We start from the raw sequence: 24503 nt of genomic DNA, 5'->3' as shown, positions 1-24503 counted from the left end.
TTCCAGTTTGTGTCCAGTCCTGACCACAAGTCATTTGACCATGTATTCAACATGTATCAGACATTACTCACTGATACTAGAACCAGCCTGTCTTTCAAGGTATATCTTACTTCAAATAATTCTGTTTTTATGCTTTTCCAAGAAATGGGGGGTTGGGCTTTTACTGTTACCCATGTTGGTGTGTGTTGAAAAAGTATATACTTTGTGTTTAGTTCATTATTTCTGCATGCCTGATGGAATTTCAAAACCAGTTTTTACCCCTGACCACCCTAGTAGACATGTGGGATTTAAAAATCCCGACCCTAGGTATTTTGGGGAAAAATTTACATTTGCTGAAACCCTATCTAAATGCTTTATGAAAAAAAATATATCATAAATGAAAACGAAAATTTTCCCGGAAAAATAAATACAGTTTTTTTGTAAGTAAAAAGTGCAAAATTTCAGGAAGCACATAAATTTTTTGCAGACTTTTTAAAAAAAATACACAAAAAGTTAAAAGTAACAAGAAAAATCTAATACTTATTAATAGGGAAGTACATTGCAAAGGGAATTTCAGTAAAAAGACTCCGTTAAAAGTTTTTAAGTTTTAAAAATCTTTTTACAAAAATATTGTGTATTTTCAGTGTGAGTGTTGGAGCTCCCCTTTCCCTTTTTTGCTAGTGTTCCAGACCCATATACAGCTAAACTCAAGTAAGTCATTCTATATCATACAAAAATGCTACATAAAAATGTTTAAGCAAAAGTTAAAGAAAAATGTAACAGATGATGAAAACATTTCATTCAGTCATAAATTAGGGATTTTATGCTTCTGTCTGTGTGTGGGTCTTAATTCACAACTTCCAAGTTTTCATAATTTCTACTGTTTTAACAGTGTATTAACTCTGTGTTTTAACAATGTATTTCACCTGTTATTGTATATTAAATGTTTGTTTATATACAGGTCAAGTCTAGACAGATTGGTAGCTGACAGTTTTCCATTGAGAAGTTCTGAGTTAACAAAGGGCAGTGCTAAATATAATGATTACATAGCTGCTATTGACAGGGTTTGTAAACCTTATTTGTTTCCATTTATGTAGGATGATCTCAGTCTCACTGAGTTATTGCTCTGCGATAATATTTAATTTTGCTCAGTAGATTTAGATAGCATTTAATGGAGTCGTCCAGCTAAGTTCAATAGAGAGAGCATCAAATTAGTAGTCATAGGGTTGCAGGTTTGATTCTTGGGCAAGCCATAATTTCTCCATGAGAATTTATCTGGGACATCAAGACACATGATCATTTGTCTCTCACTGCTGATTCAGAAATCATGTGCTATTAGTAAGTAGTCCGTCACTTGTGTAGAATTTGGTAATTACTGGTTAGTTATCTGGTGGATGGACAGCCAAGATATGTCCAAATCAATTTGATAAAATCGGTGTAAATACTAATAAAACAAACACATTTGCTGAACAAACTATTAGAAATATAATATAAACAGAGTATTATAAAAGTGTATTATAAGTATAAAAGTTATATTTTTATATGAGATTTTGTATGAACTTATTTAAGGTATTATATTCTTCGTAAAAGCTTTATTTATAACATTTTGGATGCTTGTAGAGATAGTAGGCATGAGTAACATGCCATTAAACATGCTATAAGTACAGAGTCCGGTCTTCATTCTCGTCTGTGTAATCTGACAAGACTCTGTTATGTTAGCTAGTTTATTTAGTTATTATGATACCAAAATAACTCATATTGATTTTGGAAAATTCAAGATCCATTGCAGGACAAACCAATAATACAAAAATTAGTGGATTAAGACATAAACAGATAAGATTCTAATGGATTGATAAACATTATATACAGGGATCAGGTTCTAGCGATCATGGTAGAACAACATAAATTGTATAGGGTTCTTTGCCGGGACAGGGCAATTACTTCAAGCGAAGGGAGGTATTTAAGCAATCTGAGTTTGAGCTGCATGTATCTGTACTTCTAGTCTAATAGTGCTTTGTTTTACTTCCACATGAATTATAGTTATTAAATAAATAATTCACTAACTACCACAGATGAGTGATTGATGTTGTGACTTACAGGTGACTTGTTTACACTATTTCAGATATTGAGTGCCTTCCAACTATCGGGCAGCCTTATGTTGCTGGAATATCTAATCAGTATATTCTGTAGGGAATCCCAACATGTTCATGAAGATGCCATACAAACAGCAATTGCTAAGTTCACTAGAAGGTAAAACCTTTTGAATTGTCATTATCACATTTCTAAAGCATTATAAGAGAGCCATCAACCACTGGAGATCACCACTCAATATCTTTATATATTTAATAACAAGAATGATAACAAACTTAACTTAAGAAATGCAAAACAATATAATGCCCAGTATGTAACAGAATAAAGATCATAATAATGTCATGCATTTATATGTCATAATAATGTTGTAGATGTTTTCCGTTAAAAATAGTCAAGAATGCGAAGATTTCAACACTTTTCTTTATTCTCATTCATAGAATAATATATCAATGTGATACAACAATGCGATTCTCTGAAATTACGTCTTTTTACAGGAAACAAAATAAGACGTTAGGTTTGGCGGAAATAGTGAAGCTATCTTAAATTGAAAGAGTCAAACAATGTCTTTAGTAAATACTATCAGAAAAATCAAACTATGAAAATTATGTGATTATAATAAATAAATTTACAACTAAGAACTATAATTCTTACAAATGCCATGTATGTATACACAGGTTACCCCGTGATAAGCAGAAGACAGCATTAGACGTGCCATATAATATATTTATGAAGATGAGTTATCCCGGTGAAATACGGCGAGCTACAATAGAACGTGTCTGTCTATCCATGTTGAGACTGGTGAACAAATCTGTAGTTGTCGACTTCTTCATAGATCACATTGCACAAATCAGGCAACTTATAGAAGCTAAACTTACTAAGGTAAAAATGTATTATGTACCTTAAGTGTTGAATGTTATACAAACTGTAATTGATTCATGTGTATAACAGTCCATTTTGTATATAGATCCTCATTATTAACAGAATGACAAAGCAATAAGTTACAGTCTGTACTTTTATTTTCCTTAAAGTACAGTTGTTAACAATTTTGTTCAACATTTGATTATTTAAATATTTGCATTTATTATATTAAATTGTAGGTACAATATGATATAAAGCTGACAATATTAAATTGATAATTTTGTTTTTTACAAATACTTTATTTATATTAAAAGTACTGACTGATATACAATAGAAATACCTTAAGAATTGTTAAAGACTAATATTTTGTTGTTATAGAGTTCAGAGGCGATATTAGAGGGTCAGCTGATTACACGTATAGGGTGTTTCCAGATGATGGAGGCTATGTATTCCAGACTTCGTAAAGATGATGTTGTTGGAATGCAGTCAAATATAAACAAGGTGTTCAGTGATGGGTCACCTCAGACAGGCAAAGAATTGACCAGTTTTGTGTCAAAGTAAAGCACTTCTCTTCAATGTTTTTTGAGTTAAAATTGCTTTTGTAATCTAAATTTTAGCAACAGAAACATTTTTTATTAATGCGTCACCTTTTTCAAGGTCATCCTTAAAGGAAATCACTTTATATATACTGGTGATTTTGTATTCCTAACTGCTGTGAAATTTTGACTGCCCATTCTGTTAACATGTAGGCTCTTTGGAAATTTATCACATATTTAAGGTCTTAAACTTTATCTTTGCTGTACTAACTACACTGCAGCCCTGATATAACGCCCTGGTTATAACACTTATCTCAGTATAACGCTCATAGGCTTATAAAAAAAAAATTTCATTCATAATTATAACACACTGTATCCGATATAAGTATTAGATATAACGCTTGTTCAATGTGACAAATACAATAAACAATGTAATCATGACACTTAATGTCAGAAAAGCATGCACAGGTAAGCGTTAATTCTGCTCTTTTGTTGATTTACCTGTTGAAAAGTCGGGCATCAAATTGTAAACGAAACTTGGAAATAAATTGTGTAACTAAAGGACACAACTTAAGCTGGAAGCTTTCACTACAATTGTTACTGTTTACATTTGTTATTTATGTTTTTCTTTCGAAAGTTTTCTGTTTCTTTTCAATATAATTAATGTAATTTAATGATTTAATATATGTTTACATTACTAAATTGTTTTAAAAAAAAAAAAATTGATATTCACTGAACAGTAAGTAAAAATCGCAATCGTTATATGTATCAGCGGTGGGTGGGGTGATGTGGTAATTTCGCGATTAGCGTTATAAACAGTCTCCTTATAACATGGTGTTGAGACCTTGGACTCCAACACTAGCGTTATAAAGGGGCTGCAGTGTACTTACATTTTAACTTAACCGATTGGATTATTGCTTTGAAGCCTGCCATACTTGTTTTTATCCATCACCTTCACCTGCAATTTTGCTCACAAGTTATTAGTAAAGACCTACATCAAGTGGAACATAAATCTCTGATAATTATTTCCAGTCCTGTCATGTCAAAAAACCTGAGTGGAGTCTCTTTAATACTCTTGTCATTGATTTTGACATAATTAGGCCCCTTTTTCGATCCACAAGTTTTCAAAGACCTGTTCTTATTATGCTGTTACTTACTAATAATCTGAGTATTTTGTCTTACAGTCAGTTCTTGTTTCTCATTTGTTCTTAAGGAAAGATTGCATTTGTTATTTAATGATTGCAGACAAGCTCATGAAGCAAAAGGTGAGGATATACGAGGGGAGACAACTCTGTTAGAATTAAGAAGACAGTATCATTGTACAGCCTATAATCTCATGTGTGCATTTATATCATGTACTCAGACTGACCAGAAATTCTACACAGCTTTCTTGTTTGAGGAGAAAGAAAATAAGGTAATGTATGGTGTGAACTAAATGTTCCCCTATATCCTGTCATGCATACAGTCAGTAAGATTGTTTGACAGTTTCTAATGTAACTGGAACATTGAATGTGAAAAAATTAAGATTCTTAATATTGAATTGCTGCTATGTAAAACTTCTGTACTTCTTTACATGTTTTCACTTCTTGCCTTTCTGTATGGAATGGCCAGGTTTATTATGCTCCCCGAAAAATTTCGGGGAAGCATATACTGCAACCCAACGAATATTCGCGACCAATTAATATTCGCTTTATTCGCGGATGGCCACGAAGCGCGAATATTTGTTTGCGCGAATAAGTCCGCACGATTTTGCGAATAAATTGGAGTTTTAGACCTTGTTCATGCAAAGCTACTTGACCGGATATATTCGAATTTTACGGGCACCTGTTAGGAAGTAAAATGTTATGAATATTGCCATAAAGCAATAAAAACACAAACTAAGTAAAGTACTACTATTTTATAAATATCAAAATAACTTGTCTAACTATGTCAATATAGCAATCAAAATAAACATCCACATTTTAATACAATTCATGAAATACTTGTAGGCCTATTGTCAATCACGTTCCGTATAGGGTACTATACGGAGCATGTGTCAGTTTTAAAATGTTTGAATAAATCGTTTGACAAAACTGGGAAAACTATCGAGCATCACAAAAGGCTATTGTTTTTTGGATCCTATAAAATAATTGTTTGAGTGAATTGTTAAGACAAAGGTGGTATAAACCTATCGAGCATCACAAAAGGATATTGGGTGTACATAATTACAAACAGTGAAATACAAGATGGTTTCATACTATAGTCTGTCCCATTAAAAATGGAAATGAACTTTTGCCTCGTGTGAATTAACAAAACGAGGTTAAATAAAAATTAAACTATTTTGGTAAACTAAAAAAAAGTCACCCTCGAGATTTTTCAGGATTTTTCTCTAAAGTGTCTACTTTTCTTGTTAAAGCAAATTTTGATTTCTCTATGGCAAATCTCTGTTGTTTATTTTCCGTAGCCATTGCCGAAGTACTCTTCATTTGAAGATGAACGGGAGAAAGCACGTGTTATGTTTCTAAAATATACATGAGGTTCTCGGGGTCGTTTCATGATTATTTTACAAAGCTGGATCTACAAGATGTAACAGTTTAGTTGCAATGCATGATGGAAAACTTTAAAAAAAATGGAAAAAAAAAGCAACACAAAAACACCGTGTCACACGGAGTAGGAAAAGAAATTGCACTTACTTTTAAGCTGAATAGAATCCCTATGAATTTCGAAATATATCTTATATGAACGTCACCACAAATTCGCATTCTGAAGATTCCTTCATTGCAAGTTTCTATCCAGTTCCGTAGCTTCAAAACTCCTGAATGACATGACTCATACACTTATGATGATCCAGATTTGTTAAACTGTTAATAATCCGTCTCTTTATTAAATTATTGTTAAATTTGTGGAGTTATCTGGGTTAGCAAATGAAATATGTAAATGAAACACATCATAATTCAGCATGTTCCAAATCCATAATTCAAGAACGGTCCATAAATTTTAGTTGTTAACATCACAATGACAATGTTCAACTCTTGAAAATGGATTCCTGACGAAAAAAAACTTTATTACGTCAACAACAATTTACGAAATATATGACGTAACAAAAATGCCTCGCGCTTCCAGTTGCGGCATTGACAGAGGGCGGTTTGGCCAATGTAACCTCAAACAAATAATTTCAAGCGTTGAGATAAATATGCCTTGATTGCATTTTAAATAATTTTTGTAGACCCAAATTTTGCAACTTAACTGTAAAAATTACACCTTCAATTCATAATTATATTAATAATAAAACTTTCGATAACATTTAAATATTTTTAAACTCACTTAATGACATGAATCTAGATAACAGTACAATACTTCTTCCATTAATTACATATAACATTCGTTTTGATTTTATGTTTTTAAACTATTTTATATATTTCTCAGAAATGATTTCCCTACATATTATCCCTTATTATTAAAGACTTCTGTTAATCCTACTCTTTAAGTTACAAAATATACAATACGCATTTTTTTTTATGCCGCGAAAAATATGCTAGATCAATTGTTTTTTCACTGAATCTTTTCAAATTTTAGGAAGGCTAAAATTATTGAGGTTCTCTTTGACTCTACCTCCCCTTCATATTAACATAATAATTATATGTAACACTTTGAGTCTGCAATAAAAACCGCACTTATTGTCGCTTATTGAACACTCCAATTCAAACTTATTTTTAATAATATCAAATCACTGTCGGTATTTCTGGACATTTTGTTGAATTGTGAGACGGAAAGATAAATCTGTATTTACGAGCTTAAAGTGTATAGGCCTACGTTTGATTGCTCAAACTAGAAAGCGTGATATTATATTCTTATAATTAACAATTTCCTCGGGCGCGAGTCTGTGTTCTCTCGTTAGCGAGGGGGTAAGTTAAAGAAGACACTGTGGTAACAAGCAAACCAATGCTGAACGTATAGTGAATCAGTTCTCTTTTCTATATATTTCTTGTCAGATTTGCATGATAATGTATTATTTGTTGGCGATTTCTTGTGAAGGAAAGGTTTAGCACACAAACATCGCACCCGAAATAAGAAGGGTAACATATTTTGTATCTCATCGAACCTGGTCAATTCTAATTATTTTTGAATAGACGTGACACATATTAATGGACAGAATTCAGACAACTACAGAATTATGTAAATTAAACATTAATTAGCGAATAACCATTTTATAGTCTTCTAGCTAGTGTTCCCGCTCCCCTTCGACGCGTTGCGGTATTCAAGATACGAGCTTGATTGAAAAGCTATCTAATCAAATCACTTCATTGTTCTTTTTCTCTTAAAAAAATATAAAAATACGACAGTATGTCATGGTAATTATAGAAATATTTGTGTGTTAGAATTAATAAAGCGGTAACTGATATTTTCACTTCAAATAATGTTGATTATTTTAAATAATGGTTTGCTAGTAAAATTGTCTTTTTTGACACCAACTTTGTTTTCATTTTTCATTTTAATGAGAACATTTAGCTATTGATCAGTAAGTAATTAAGAATAATCATTTTTTGTATAATAACCGAGTACATTTCACGCTAATTGTGAGACGAACCCTAAATGACGTCTATATGGGCGCCGCCATTTTGAAATGGACGTCACGTCAGGTTACAACGTAAGTCAACGGGGAAAAATATAATTTTAACATTTCGACCATATTAATGACTTTATGAAAAAAATGAAAAACATGCCTAGAGATATTGACGCCAGGGTTAACATGACATTAATTTAAATGATTTTACTATTATATTAAATAAAAAATGGAATGTTCAAATTTGATGGGACAGACTATAGTATCGTTTTTTACCCGTCAAACTTAACAGCCTGTATAGCTCAGTTGGTCAGATTGCGGACTCATATAACATAATTTTCTCGGCGTGGGATCGATCCCTGATTGGAGATTTGGTGATAAAATTTTCAAATACAGCTTCGTTTGCCGCTTTAATCATTTTTAGCTCGACTTTTCTATGAAAAGGGGAGCTATCCTACTCGCCCCGGCGTCGGCGTCGGCGTTAGCGTCGGCGTTGGCGTCACACCTTGGTTAAGTTTTTCGTACCACCCCACTTTATTTCAGAAGTATTACAAGTATGGCTTTGAAACTTACCATACTTGTTCACCATCATAACCTCCATCTACAGACAAGAGTACATAACTCTGTCAAGGTTTTTGACAGAATTATGGCCCTTTTTTGACTTAGAAAGTGTATTGAGCTTGGTTAAGTTTTTTGTACCACCTCACTTTATTTCAAAACCATTGGAGGTATTGCTTTGAAACTGACCATACTTGTTTACCATCACGACCTTCATCAACAGACAAGAGGACATAACTCTGTCAAGGTTTTTGACAGAATTATGCCCCTTTTTGACTTAGAAAATACATTGAATATGGGTAAAATCCACTTATTGCCTTAACCCTTTGAGATATTGCTTTGAAACTTTTAATGCTATTTCACATCATTACCCCCATCTGTACGCAAGAGAAGGTAACTCTGTCAAGGATTTGTTTTAAAAATTAAGGCCTTTTATCGACTTAGAATCTTGGTTAAGTTTTTAGTACCAGTCCACTTTTTGACTGAACTGTTTGAGATATTAATTTGAAAGTTGGAATACTTGTTTACAATCATGATTCCCAAACATGTCCAGGAGAAGGTAATTCTGTCAAAGATTTTATTTGAATTATGGCCCTTAACTGTCAATGTTTTGTATTATAGGCAAGCACTAAAAAACTTTGCTGCAGTGTTCAAGGGTATCACACAATTCAGTAAAATAATTCTTCACTAAATATCTTAATGCTCATGGCCATTGTTCACTTTAAAAATACAGAGATTCTTGTATTGCCTTTTACTGCAAAAACTTTTTTTATTGGCAAGCAATAAAAAAGTCGAGCGCGCTGTCTTACGGACAGCTCTTGTTTTTTCTGGTGTGCTTTCCAGATCATGATCAGGCAAAAACGATGCCGAAACATCCCTGCATTCTGAGGGTTTATTTTTTATCAACCACCCTTTTAACGACATGTTTAGAAATGAAGACGAACGATGCGTACATGTACATATATAGAGAAAATGTTTTGCTGAATTGTGATCACAATTCACTTACCAATACAAAATAAGGCTAGCGTATTGTTAATCCCATTTAAGACACCGATAATGACCTCAATTATTGAAGATTAATAGTCGGCTAATGGATTTTACGGCCCCATCGGACTTTCCAATCCGCAAATAATTCCAATCGGAAATCCAGAAAACGCGAAAATTAATATTCGCGAATATGTCCGACCTCGGCAAAACACGAAAATTTGTATTCACGAATATAAATTGGGTTACAGAAGTCGTCGGGTTGTCCGTCAGACAGTACGTCCCGAATTCGTGTCCGGCCCATAACTTTGTTATTTCAGGGCTGCCGATTTTCCGCGGATTTCGTGAGCTCCTGGGTCATTTTTGAGATCGATGTAAATTCGACAAAGACAATAAGTTCATTTGTCATATTTTATACAGTACCCAAAAACTGGCACGCTTCGGCTTTTATCGTTACGCTAGCCGCCTATGGTACGTCTGTAAGCGCTTTTCTCATTGGTCAAATGGAGTCTTTTCCGGCATTCTATTTTAGAATAACCAATCAAATTACAGTTTACATTGTCACTCTTGTCTGTTGTCAAAATGCGTCCAAATGTCGCATATTTGTTTTGAGGGCTGATGAAAACCTGAAGTCCAACTAAAGTGTCTCTGAATGGCTTTAAAGGCAACCAAGGAAGTCAAATTTAGAGTCCAGGAAATTGATTTTTTAGGGCATACCAAATCATCAGAATCCAGGAGCTTTCGGGGGCTTCGCCCCCTGGGCGCCCACCTGGTCTCTGCCCTGGACCCGCAAAGGGGGCTTGCACAGCCCCCTTGACCCCCGGCGTATTTTCCTCTGATTTTGCAATTTGCTGTTGGCTGCCCTGTTATTTGGAGTCAGATTTTAAAATTATTTCACAGTAATAATCACCATATTGAGACGATGTGTCGCGTGCAACATTTGGGGCGCTACCTTGAAGGTCAAGGTCACAGCATGACCTTGCAGCAAAATCATGTCCGGTCCATAGCTTCAATATTTGAAGTTGGATTTTAAAACTAGTTCACAGAAATGATCACCATATTAAGATGACGTGTTGCGCGCAACATTTAGGTTGCTACCTTGAAGGTCAAGGTCACAGCATGACCTTGCAGTAAAATTGTGTCCGGTCCATAACTTTGTTATTTGAATTTGGATTTTAAAACTATTTCACAGAAATGATCACCATATTGAGAGGACGTGTCGCGCGCAACATTTGGGTCGCTACCTTGAAGGTCAAGGTCACAGCATGACCTTGCAGCAAAATCGTTTCCAGTCCATAACTTCATTATTTGAAGTCGGATTTTAAAACTATTATACAGAAATGATCACCATATTGAGACGACGTGTCATGCACAACATTTGGGTCGCTACCTTGAAGGTCAAGGTCACAGCATGACCTTGCAGCAAAATTGTGTCCGGTCGACAACTTCGTTATTTGAAGTCGGATTTTACAACTATTTCATAGAAATGATCACCATATTGAGACGAATTGTCAGGGGTAACATTTGGGTCGCTACCTTGACGATCAAGGTCACAGCATGACCTTGCAGTAAAATCGTGTCCGGTCCATAACTTTGTTATTTGAAGTTGGATTTTAAAACTATTTCACAGAAAAAATCACCATATTGAGACGACATGTCCGCGCAAGATTTAAGTCGCTACCTTGAAGGTTAAGGTCACAGCATGACCTTGCAGTTGCAGCAAAATCGTTTCCGGTCCATAACTTCATTATTTGAAGTTGGCTTTTAAAACTATTATACAGAAATAATCACCATATTGAGACGACGTGTCATGCACAACATTTGGGTCACTACCTTGAAGGTCAAGGTCACAGCATGACCTTGCAGCAAAATCGTGTCCGGTCCATAACTTCATTATTTGAAGTCGTATTTTAAAACTATTTCACAGAAATGATCATTACATTGAGATGATGTTTCGTGTGCAATATTTGGGGGGCTACCTTGAAGGTCAAGGTCACAGCATGACCTTGCAGGAAAATCGTGTCCGGGCCATAACTTTGTTATTTGAAGTCGGATTGTACAACTATTGCACAGAAATGATCACCATATTGAGACAATGTGTCGCGCGTAACATTTGGGTTGTTTTAACACTTTGAACTTTGTCTGTGACATAACTCTGACACTACAGGACGTATACCAGCCTGTGTCCAAAACCTATTCGGGGAGCATCACCCGGTTCAACCGGCTCTTGTTTGATAAGATATGATGTCCACCCTTTTGGCTCAATAGAGAGAGCATAAGGTTTGTAATTCAGGATCCTAGGGTGAGGTGAAATTTCTTTATGACAATTATCCATTGTGTCTAATGTTCATTTGTCTGCCATAGCTGCTTCAGAAATTATGTGGAATATCAAAAAAGTAGTCAGTCACTTGCAGGGAAATTGGTAATTACATGTAAGTTATCCAGTAAAGCTGGTTTCCTGGTGGACAGGCTGCTGAGATATGACCAAATATGTGTATTAAATAATCATCGTAAAAACTAAACAAATATTTGATAGAATAATTTATAAATAATTTGGATCAAATGCTCTTATGTAACACTAGAAATAGAGGATATTGAATGAATGTAAGTTTGATACTGAATTTATTTGAATAATTTGAATAAAATTATATTATGCGAGTCTTGGACAAGCACAATATTATTTTATTCCACAAGTTTATGCGAATTTTATATTCTATTTATCACATATCATAAAGAAAGACGGTTTAAGAATTGTTTAATATAATGCTAACATTTAGCGCGTCGAAGCGCTATGTTTTTATAATAAAAATGACGTCACATTTTATTACATGTTTTCCGGTGGTTTATAGAAATATATCAGTGAAATACATGTATAAAACTGATAATTTCACTGTTTGAAACAGTGAAATTATCAATTTAATAATTTCACTATTTTGAATTTAAGCCACTTATGTTGTTTCAGTGAAATACCAGTGTGCACAGAACTGGAAACCAAGTTAATAACGTGACGTCGTAAATGATGTAACATTGTATTATTATTTGGCGCGCTTTTCATTTAGTTTTAGCTTAAAATGTCTTTTAAAACTTTCTTTGCATAAAATAAAAAGAAAATTTGTTTAGTTTAGTGAAAGATCGAAATATATTTCACCTAATCACGAGCGAAATATACCTTTTGGTGCTCACTCGGTGAAATATATTCCAATCTGACACTGAACTAAACAAATATCGTCTATATTTTATATGCACGGTCGTGCAATACCATTTTTACAGAGTCGTAAAAGCGGCACGGGTATATGATGAAATGATTTAATGATTTCTATATTATAAACAGGGACAGTTCTTGCTGGAAAATCTAGTAGATAAAGACAGAGTTTATGAATTCCAAGTAGAACTTCAGGTATGCCATGTTTTTAGCTTTTACGAGTTCAGTTGTAATCTAATCTAATTTGGATGTGTGATGATGAATTATGACAAGTGAAGATGCCATGTAACATATTTTAATTCAATGTTTCTTAAACAACTTGAGATTTTCCCAATAATTATATTGAATGGAATGATGATGTGGTTTGAAACTTGATGGTAAATCAAAAACTAGTTGACTTAAAATTATTCTATATCATTTTTTTATCCTACAAATTTAAACTAAGATATTTTGACTGCCTTTACTTACAATTTGTATACTTTTGACTAGAATGTTCTGATTATTTTAAGTCACCCATGGAAAGAAAGAAGAAGTTTGTGACAATACATCAGGAGATGAAGGAGAGGAGAAGAATGGAAGATGATGACAGTATAGAGGATATATCTCCTAGCTACCATCTAGCTTCACAATACCTCGCTGATAGCAGTCTTAGTGAAGATGTATCACAGTATTTCACCATGTCAGGAACTGCTGGGGTAAAATATCTCTATCTATCTCTCTTAATCTGGTTAAACTTATATTCATCACAATACTGTTATCTTATTTTACCATTTTTTCCCCAAAAAATAGTTTTTCTTTTTCATTAAAGTTAAATTTTTAGCTAGACATTTTGAATTATAGGGAGAGCTGCTGTGCTCACATGGGCGTCTCTATCAGGCTGCTTAAGTTTTTTTTGCATGCAAATTGGTACATGTATCTCCAAAATAGAAGGGAATTGGTTGAAACTTCACATACTTGTTCCTCGTGCAGCATTATGGGTACAATCCCATTTCTATAAATTACATTTTTATAGAGTTATGATCCTTTTTTATACTGTCAAGCACTAAGAATATTTGAGTGTGCTGTATTATGGATAGCTCTTGTTATGCCCCCACAATGTGGGTGCATATAGCGTTGCACTTGTCCGTCCGTCAGTCCGTCCGTCAGTCCGTCCGTACGTCCCGAAATCTTGTGAACGCAACTCCTCTTAAACCGTATGGCAGATTTTGCTTAAACTTACAGGGATGAACAACCTTAATGTGTAGATGGTAGTAAAGGAAGGAATTTTCGCTGCGACCAAATTTAACAGAATTATGGCCCTTTGTTGATTTTTTCACTAGATACTATGTAGAAATTTTGTGAACGCAACTCCTCTTAAACCGGATGGCAGATTTTGCTTAAACTTACAGGGATGAACAACCTTAATGTGTAGATGGTAGTAAAGGAAGGAATTTTTGCTGCAACCAAATTTAACAGAATTATGGCCCTTTGTTGATTTTTTCACTATATACTATGTAGAAATTTTGTGAACGCAACTCCTCTTAAACCGGATGGCAGATTTTGCTTAAACTTACAGGGATGAACAACCTTAAGGTGTAGATGGTAGTAAAGGAAGGAATTTTCGCTGCGACCAAATTTAACAGAATTATGGCCCTTTGTTAATTTTTTCACTATATACTATGTAGAAATTTTGTGAATGCAACTCCTCTTAAACCGTATGGCAGATTTTGCTTAAACTTACAGGGATGAACAACCTTAATGTGTAGATGGTAGTAAAGGAAGAAATTTTTGCTGCGACCAAATTTAACAGAATTATGGCCCTTTGTTGATTTTTTCACTATATACTATGTAGAAATTTTGTGAATGCAACTCCTCTTAAACCGCATGGCAGATTTTGCTTAAACTTCCAGGGATGAACAACCTTAATGTGTAGATGGCAGTAAAGGAAGGAATTTTTGCTGCAACGAAATTTAACAGAATTATGGCCCTTTGTTGATTTTTTCATTATATACTATGTAGAAATTTTGTGAACGCAACTCCTCTTAAACCGGATGGCAGATTTTGCTTAAACTTCCAGGGATTAACAACCTTAATGTGTAGATGGTAGTAAAGGAAGGAATTTTTGCTGCGACCAAATTTAACAGAATTATGGCCCTTTGTTGATTTTTAGTTTTCAACTTGTGGCACATGTAGTCCAAAAAATATTTGACCTAGAGTCAAAAGATTGACAGAACAGTGGCGTGTGGGGGCATCCGTGTCCTATGGACACATTTCTAGTTTATTGTTCATTTTGTGATATTTCAGTCATTATCAAGTGGTCCAGCCAGGAAGAGGATGAAGACTTCATCTAGCACTAACATAGAGGAAGATCAGGTTTACTGTTTTATCATAGTCATAACTTTATCATAGTATTTAAGCTTAGTATGAAACATGTACTGTGCTGGTGTGATGTAAAACAAAAATAAAACAAAAAACAACATAAACCAATGAACAACCAATACCCTTGGCCCTTTGAAAATGGTGAACAATCTACATTTGTGTTACTACATGTATAACTATGATTTAAAGTAAAAAAAATGTCTATGTATAGAAGAATTCAACATGATCAAAGGAAATAGAATGGTTTTATGTTGATATCAAGTATTTAAAATTGATGTTTAATTTATCATTTGTTAATTTATATAAATTAGAAGATACAACATTCAATCACATACAAACATACAAGTCAGTTCTTGTACATACTAGATATATATAAGTATTTTTGTAGATTAGATTAATTATTGTTGCTTATATGTATATATTTTTTTCCGTTGCCATGGCAACACCTGATTTTATTGTACAATGTTATACAGGAAACAACAGTGACTGTAGAAGAGGATTATGTAGAGTTAGAGATGGATGATCTCAATCAACATGAATGTATGCCTACACTGATAGCTGTCATTAAACATATGCAGGAAAATAAAATAACACCAGAAGTTAAACATGTACGTCCTTTTATGATTATCATCTTAAAACCAAAACAGCAACAAACAAAAAAAACGTAATGGTTAGGGAAACATAATCTGCTTCATATTTGCAACATGTATTAAGATTTTGTCTTGTAAACAGTACATGTTATTTTAAATGTAAAACATTGTAAAAGCAATTGTAAAGTTCTCACTAAACAGTTTTGTCAAATTTAGGGGTGACATGGTAAGAAAAAATGTTAACCATTTAAACGGAGACAGGATAACCATGTCAAACGTTTAACTGACCATACTCCTAAAATCCTTAGATTTTCAAAATTAACTTAATTTCTTTATGAGAAGATATGACATTTTGTTGGCATTTTCTTGTACTCAAAACGATTACAGTACATATTGGAATATGGGGTGACTATTTTCTGGTACTGTACTTGATCAGATTGGAAAATATACATTCTTGAGAAAAGCTAAAATACAAACAAATTACAAGAAACTAAGGTAATGTTTAGAATCATTTTAAAACATTTAAAACATTTTCTCTTCTTTGTAAATACTATTTTCGGGTACCGTTTATTGAATTTTATTACTGGTTTTTAGTAAAAAAAACAACAAACGACCGTACATGTTAAAATGGATAAACGTGACATCCCTAGTCTCAATCATAAATGATTTTGTTGAATGTTAAATAGGAGCCTGTATAGATAGATATACAATATACTACATTGTTGTCTGTATACAAATACTATTTATACAATATATAGGGAACCAGTATGCCTCCTATGCCTCCATGGATGGAGAAACTACATACCAAGATGTGTAACTCTAGAACACATTTTAACATCAAACTCTTCATTGCCAAACTCATCATGAACACTGCCAAGGTTTGTTGATCTTTTTAATTTTCCAAAACATTATTGTTGACAAGAACATATGACTTGGAACATAATTTTGGTTATATTAGTATAATGATCATTTAAAAAGATCCTGAGTTACATTTAAGCCTTTGTTAAAGATAAGCCCTTCATGTATTATGAATTATAGTTTATTGTTCTCAAATTGTGTATGTTTAAAGTAGACTTTTCTGTCATTCATCATTGACTACCTTTAATAATTGTTTACAAAAGTAATGTCTGGTTTGTATTTTTTCAAAGATTTGAGGAGATCAAATGGTAATATTGTAAATGAACCATTTACACACTAATGTTTTGTTCCAGTATATTATATAAGATGAACATTGTGTATTACAGGTATTTCAGCCATATGCTGGTCACTGGTTACAAGCATTTATACAGCTAATTATAAGTGGACCACTAGGTGGTGGAAGTATCAATTATTTTATTGTAGACCTGATAGTACTATTACTTTCCTGGCATAAAGTAGCTATACCACAGGTAAATACAGGAGATGAAATCAAGTTTTGTCCAATAATATAACATTACTGATCTGTCAATATAGGCATTTAAAAAGTTATTAATTATACCCCCAAAAACGAAGTTTGGGGGGGTATATAGGAGTCACCCTGTGGTCGGTCGGTCGGTCGGTCGGTTGGTCGGTCGGGCGGTCGGTCGGTCGGTCGGTCGGTCGGTCGGTCCAGACGTCCGTTGCATTTTCCTTGTCCGGAGCATAACTTGAAAACTAATGGTTGGAATTCAATATAACTACATACAATGGTCAAGCACATTGAGAGGAAGTGCAGTGCTCAAGAACCATAACTCTATCTTGACAAATTACAGAGTTATTGCCCTTTGTTAGTTTTCCTTGTCCGGGGCATAACTTGAAAACTACTGGTTGGAATTCAAAACAACTTCATACAATTGTCAAACACAATAAGGGGAAGTGCAGTGCACAAGAACCATAACTCTATCTAAAGTAATTACAGAGTTATTGCCCTTTGTTGCTTTTCAATTGCCTTCTTTTTTTGTCCGTTGCATTTTCCTTGTCCAGAGCATAACTTGAAGACTAATGGTTGGAAATCAATATAACTACATACAATGGTCAAGCACATTGAGAGGAAGTGCAGTGCGTAAGAAACATAACTCTATCTTGACTAATTACAGAGTTATTGCCCTTTGTTACTTTTCCTTGTCCGTGGCATAACTTGAAAACTACTGGTTGGAATTCAAAACAACTTCATACAATTGTCAAACACAATAAGGGGAAGTGCAGTGCACAAGAACCATAACTCTATCTAAAGTAATTACAGAGTTATTGCCCTTTGTTGCTTTTCAATTGCCTTCTTTTTTTTGTCCGGAGCATAACTTGAAGACTAATGGTTGGAATTCAATATAACTACATACAATGGTCAAGCACATTGAGAGGAAGTGCAGTGCATAAGAACCATAACTCTATCTTGACTAATTACAGAGTTACTGCCCTTTGTTACTTTTCCATTGCTTTCTTTTGTCCGGACCATAACTTGAAGACTAATTGTTGGAATTCATTATAACTTCATACAATGGTCCAGCACATTGAGAGGAAGTGCAGTGCACAAGAACCATAATGGCCAACCACATTGAAAGGAAATGCAACATACATGAACCACAATTATCTTTAATTGCCCACAACCATAACTCTATGTTTCAATTCTTTTACAAGGTATTCTGTTACTAGTAACATCCTCATTTCCGAAGCAGACTTGTGGGGGTATTAATCACATTAAGTGATAGTTCTAGTTTTGTTTGATTTAGCTTTATTATTTTAGCTGAATATTGAAGACCAATATGAGCATGAATCTGCCGTCTTGACAAGAGAAGATAGTTGTTACACCTATGGGGCTTGATATCATAGATTTCATTCTGAGAGACAGATATGTTACTGTCCTTTTCATTTTGTGTATTATTTTCATTTTTACACACGTTTACTTCATTGACTCAAGTCCACTTAGCTCTTACCACTATTGATTCATAGGGACTTTGGATTCTTTTATGTGAACAAACCATCTTAGGGAATGTTGATGGTTCTACTTTGGTGCCTGTTTATGCCTGAAATAATGCACGAAAGGGCACCTGAGGTTTTCATCTACCAGTTGTATTTTTTACTACTACAGTGTGACATGAAGAGTGATCAATGTTCTACATTTGCTAGTTGTGAAAAAGGCGAAATTGTTGAAAGAAAATCAAATTATGCAATATTTGTATACTTGTTTAGGATACAGTTGAAGACAAAGCTTTGGCATCAAGACTGGTACATTTCATTGTGAAAAACATTTACCATGAGTCACGACCTGTATTTAGAAATAACCTAGAGATGTTAAAGACACTGCTCGAATGCTGGAAAGACAGAGTGGAGATACCATACCAGTAAGTAATATTCATGATAAGTTGACACAACCAAATTAAATCTGTGTTTTTATGTTGTGCATTATTTTCTTTGCTATTTAAGTACATGTACTGCATATTTCAGAAATTGCTAAATCTAAAAGTGTTAAATATGATGATATTTAAATATCTTTTGCATTGAAAGATTATTTTAATTGATTGGGACAACGATTTTTTTTCAAATTGTCATTAATTTGTTTTATACTTTTCTGTCTTATTTTATTTTAGATAGATAGATATGCCCAATTTAACTCCTGACTTATTTTGTTTCAGGGAGATATATACCCAATTCAACAATGCAGATATGAAATCAAAGGAAAACATAGTAGGTGTACAGGTGTTGGGTGTGGTCATTGCCTGTAAATTCCCTCCTTATGGTCCAGTAGCACCTGTTGACAGAGACAGGTAAATCTTGTATTCTATCATACTAAATTCATTTACATTTATGCTTTGAATGCAACCAAAAAATAAAACAACATTTGGCAAGGAACAACATCTGTATGGAAGTAAAATTTTGTTTTTATTGTTATATTTTGGATCTAGGCATATTTATATTACCTGAATATTTAATCAGGCTTTTAGATAAACTTGTGTTTTATGGTCAGCTTTCAGCTCATTTTACTGATGTTATATGCAAAAATAGAAAATCATTGGTTTGGCTCAACACTTCTCTTTTGAACAGACAGCTACTAGTTTTAGAAACAAGTGAATAAGGCTTTTAGTTGAATTGTATCTTTCAGGTTTTTTGCAAAGCTTGCAAATAATATGGGACATAATCAGAAGACAACCTATGCCCCAGCAGCGGAGGTATGTGGAATGATATTCCAGTATCTAGCTGATAAAGAGGATGAGAAAGAAGGAACATTTCATACATATGTGGGGAATTTGATGACAAACTTACATCAAGGCAGACCTGATAACTTCATCACCTGTGTCCATAGGATACACAAACATTACCCTGTTATAGCAGACAGGTAAAGTCAAACATTAGATCACATCAATCATATTATAGTAATGTTAACAAATTTTCTATAGCTTACAAATGTTAAAAAGATGAATTACTTTTTGTTCCATATATGTTCCTCTTGGGTTACATGTGTTATGAAATTTTGTAGCAGGTTAATACAATTTAAGATATAGTGTTTATTTTTGAATTAGAACCTTTAAGTTTGCAGCAAAAACTTTAGACTCAATAAATTAGAGAATGAACATGGGTTGTATTTTTCATTGTAGATTTGTGAACAAGCTGTTGTTTATGTTGCCAAATCTTCATGGTGAGTTCCGGACACTGTGTCTAGAGGTGTTACATTCTAGGGTAGAGCACATGGAGAATGCCTTCCTGGAACTAAAGTCTAAAGGAATAATCACCTGTCTCTCACATAGGTAATGTTTGAATGATGATAAAATACAGAAAAATAAAACCATTTGTAATTTCTGATGAACTGATGTCAAAAGAGTAGAGAGATTGTGAAGGAAATATTTGTGTTAAATTATTGCATCTGTGCTTCTGTTTTATTTTGATAAGAATAGGTGTCTATCCACAAGTCTTTAGACATGATCTTGAGCAGTGCTTGAACTTTTTTCTCCACTACCATTTACTTGGTACAAAAATTCCTGTAAACACAGAGTTTATATATTCATCTTACATATTATATCACGATTCTTCTTATTAATCTGACTGGATTATTGCTATCACTTTAAGTTAAAATTATACAGTTAACGATTGTTTTACCCTTTTTTTCTGTGGTAAGTTACAGTTTGATATGTGGATAAATGTAACAGTTTGACATATTGATGTGCATGTATTTTAGGGATGAAGCTACACAACAAGTCTCACTGAAGATTGTAAAGGCTGTACTACCCAAACTAAAGTCAGCTGAGCTTGGTATGTTGATGCCAAACATTGTTGCATTCTGTAGTAACCCAAGTACTGGTTGTAGAAATGTCATGTATGACATTCTTATGTGGGTGTATGATAATTACAGGTAAGATTGGAAATGTCAGGTATTACATACTGATGTAAAACATAATTACAATGTCTTTTCATTAACTATCAAATACAATTAGTAATTTCAAGGATGAATTAAGAATAGTGCGATCGTCACATGCATGGTACAGCATAAAGACATATGTACAAACCATATATACATACAAACAATGCATGGCAATAATACTCACATGCAAATTATACTTAGTATCTTATTTATAAGAATGTTGTATTTTAATCTGAGACAGTTAAGTAATTCTTGTCTTACTCAAAATGACTTTAACATGTATAATTTAATATTTTGAGGTAATCTTTTATTTTCTGTTTTCGAAAGTTAAATAATGAATTTTAAATCATAAAGAGAAAAAAATAATGTTTTTCATGCATCCTCAAATTCTATATCTATTGTCTATATGATATTTCAGAGATGAGGATACTGCAGAAGCTGATAAAATTTTACAGCAGACCAAGGAAAGTTTACTGAAGGGGTTGGGAGATGATGATCTACACTGCAGGTCAGGATAACTACCACAGTTTATGTGTTTTAACTTCGTGTTGATAACAGTTCATTTCAATATCTGCATACAGTTATGTATTTCTTAATAAGAAGTTTGTAAACAATATTTACTGTTTTCTTATGTGTGTCACCCTTTCATTGCACCACCTATATGTAATATTAGGTCATGAGTAATTATTACCTGTGTCTGGTGTGCTTATAGCATAACTCATTACTTAAAATGAAGTCTATTTAAGATCGATGGAAGATTGTAGAACACTTATCCGTCACACACTCGCACAGTATTTCTGTTATAGATTACAAGTTCAGAATTTCTGGAGCAGTGAGACAAGATTACCTGCCCCAACACTAGATCGTCTTGTTGCTATGTTAGAGGCCATGTACTCCCCAGTTACAGAACAACAATACCTGAGTTATGCCACCAACCTGTTACTAGAAATGACTTCAAAGAGTCCAGATTATCAGAGAGAAATATTTGAACATCCTCTGTCAGAATGCAAGTTTTCTGTGAGTATCTTTTTGAAATACTTTCCAGATTGCTTGTTCAAATAATTGAGAGGCAACCCTACTGAATCAGGCTTTAGTTTCTACGCTTCTGTTAAAATTTATAATGCAACTTCTCGAACAACATCATATCTCATCAAACGCTTAATTACTTGAAATTTCACACACATCTTCAAGATCATATTAGATGGTCACAACTAGCTTGGACTTGGACTGAATTGTGTCCTTTGTGAACTTTATGAAAATTCTGCTTCAAACTTGCATGCAACATCAATCTTCAAATCTACTTTGTGTATTCACTTGAGTCTATGTACATGTTTTTGTGACCATAATTGGAGGTCAATATCCAAGGCCTATAACTCAGAAATGGATTTTGACTGAAATATGGCCCTATATTAAAATTAGAAAATTTGTGGTTAAGGTTTGTCATGTTTGTATGCAACATTACTGTCAAGCACTGAGAAAAGTGCAGGGCACTGTCCAACTAACAGCTATTGTTTTATGTGCATTGCTTGAACAGTATTGCCAGAATAGAGCTAACAAATATTGATTGGGAATTAGGTTAAGGTTTTCATAATTTTGGCAGAGAAGTCACCTAAGAAATGAATCTTTTGGCTTTATACTACTTCTTAATTGTAGTTTAACCGAAATTGTTTTGGCATGTTAAAGGTATGAAAAGGGTCCTATTTTGCAAAAACTACCTCAGATTAACCATGATACATTAAGTTGAATAAAGGTATATGTAAACAGGATGTATATTATTATTTGCTATATGTAGGATTATTCTGTAAAATCATCATGGAGACAAAGACATGCTGCTATGACACCACTGTTTGCTACTCAAGCCTCTCAGTCTATGATGGAGGTAGATGATACAGTTGATGGTGTGAGAGCAACACAAGATGTTCAACAATTTACACAAACACAAGACCCAGGTGATGCTTCAATAACCAAGTTGTTTTGAAGTCTTTAAAGTTATATGATATTTAAAAACAAAAGACAATAATGTCCATGCACTCCTTTTTAGTTAGAAAAATTAACTGACATGGAAAGTTAAATTCTATTAGTAAGTTAAGTACTTCATCTTTATAGATTTATTATTATTTCTTGCTGTTTTGTGTAGGAGCACATAAAGGACCATTTAACTGGCTAACACAGAGCAGTCTTGACACATATGCTGAGACAAGCTTTGTTACCATGGAAACACAGACTACCCAGAGCTCTCTGTTGTTTTCTGTGGGTACGGGTGAAAGCCAGGGAGCTGGTTCTAGGAGACCAAGACCAGGTCCAGGATTTGGTAAACAGAAACTCTCTAAACCAAAGGCATCATCATCAACTGCTAAAAAGGAAGGTAAGAAAGATAACAAAGATGCTGCACAAATAATCTGAATAGTTTCATATAGTAAAACAATTGATTTTATTAAATTGTTATGAGGTAGATAGGTATTTGTTATTTAACCCTTTCCCCCATGAGCATATTGTGAAAAATGGCCGTTTTCACTGAAAAGCCTCCTGTTACAAGTTCAAACTGCTATGAAACTATGAAAAATGCTTCAATACTAATCAAACTTGGCACAAATGTTGACTGGACCATTGCCTTTGTAACGACATGCTCAGTCTTAAATTTCCTGTTACCATGGCAACGAAGGGACATCTCAAAATTGCCAAAAATCACTATTTTGCCTCGATTTTTCCCATCATAATTTATTTCAAAGTGCTGCAACTGCTCAAGGGATTGAGATAGAGTCAAAGGCTTTTCAGTGTTGGTTAAACATTACATTATGATCGACCTGGGGTCATTTTTAGCCTCTCACAAGTTCAAAATTTTCTTGGCGATGAGGGGGACTCCGCCCCCCTTCAAACCCCCCTAACAGAAGGGGGCACATCCCCCTTCTGGCAACCCCCTGATGTATCTTTTGATTGGGGGGCGGCGCCGAAAAAGTGCTCAACTTTTTAAGCAATATTTCTCAAATGAAAACTTATGTTTGGAGCCCAAATAGGACATTTTTTCACTATTTGAGGCCTAATAAAAGGGAGGGGGGGGTGGAAAGTGCGTTGTTTCGCGTATATATGTGGTAAAGGGTTAATGTTAAGTTAGCTGGTCTGAACTCTGGGTTTTCAAATGACAACTTGAGACATGTTAAGTATTCATTTCGTCCGTGGCCGTGTGGTTAAGGTCGTTGACTTCAAACCACTTGCCCCTCACCGCTGTGGGTTCGAATCCCGGCAGGGACTTTGGATTCTTTCATGTGAGGAAGCTATCCAGCTAGCTTACGGAACGTCAGTGGTTCTACTCAGGTGCCCGTTCGTGCCTGAAATAATGCACGGAAGGGCACCTGAGGTCTTCCTCCACCAGTAAAGCTGGAACGTCGCGATATGACCTATACTGTGTCGATGTGACGTAAAACCAAAACAAAACAAAACAAAATTCTTTATTTCATTCTTATCTATTGTCATTATCACCATTCAAAATTGAAACGAA

The 24503-nt window shown here is 34.1% G+C and overlaps 1 protein-coding gene across 1 annotated transcript in view; it reads left to right on the top strand.

The window, feature by feature from the left end:
• LOC132729277 (DNA-dependent protein kinase catalytic subunit-like) overlaps nucleotides 1-24503 on the top strand; it is a 105958-nt gene that overhangs the window by 54247 nt on the left and 27208 nt on the right. The window contains exons 40-61 of the mRNA XM_060714999.1: nucleotides 7-151; nucleotides 630-690; nucleotides 941-1043; nucleotides 2102-2229; nucleotides 2745-2949; nucleotides 3307-3485; nucleotides 4710-4878; nucleotides 12881-12946; nucleotides 13261-13446; nucleotides 15035-15103; nucleotides 15583-15717; nucleotides 16458-16577; nucleotides 16944-17087; nucleotides 18844-18995; nucleotides 19287-19418; nucleotides 19754-19987; nucleotides 20247-20396; nucleotides 20825-20998; nucleotides 21426-21515; nucleotides 21814-22024; nucleotides 22800-22956; nucleotides 23145-23372. Coding sequence (XP_060570982.1) covers nucleotides 7-151; nucleotides 630-690; nucleotides 941-1043; nucleotides 2102-2229; nucleotides 2745-2949; nucleotides 3307-3485; nucleotides 4710-4878; nucleotides 12881-12946; nucleotides 13261-13446; nucleotides 15035-15103; nucleotides 15583-15717; nucleotides 16458-16577; nucleotides 16944-17087; nucleotides 18844-18995; nucleotides 19287-19418; nucleotides 19754-19987; nucleotides 20247-20396; nucleotides 20825-20998; nucleotides 21426-21515; nucleotides 21814-22024; nucleotides 22800-22956; nucleotides 23145-23372 — 3238 coding nt within the window. The remainder of the gene's footprint in view (nucleotides 1-6; nucleotides 152-629; nucleotides 691-940; nucleotides 1044-2101; nucleotides 2230-2744; nucleotides 2950-3306; nucleotides 3486-4709; nucleotides 4879-12880; nucleotides 12947-13260; nucleotides 13447-15034; nucleotides 15104-15582; nucleotides 15718-16457; nucleotides 16578-16943; nucleotides 17088-18843; nucleotides 18996-19286; nucleotides 19419-19753; nucleotides 19988-20246; nucleotides 20397-20824; nucleotides 20999-21425; nucleotides 21516-21813; nucleotides 22025-22799; nucleotides 22957-23144; nucleotides 23373-24503) is intronic.

This window comes from Ruditapes philippinarum, unplaced genomic scaffold, assembly GCF_026571515.1.
Source record: "Ruditapes philippinarum isolate M1 unplaced genomic scaffold, ASM2657151v2 ctg1027_1_1_1_1, whole genome shotgun sequence".
NCBI lineage: Eukaryota > Metazoa > Mollusca > Bivalvia > Venerida > Veneridae > Ruditapes > Ruditapes philippinarum.
This window is presented reverse-complemented; position numbering and strand designations above follow the sequence as displayed.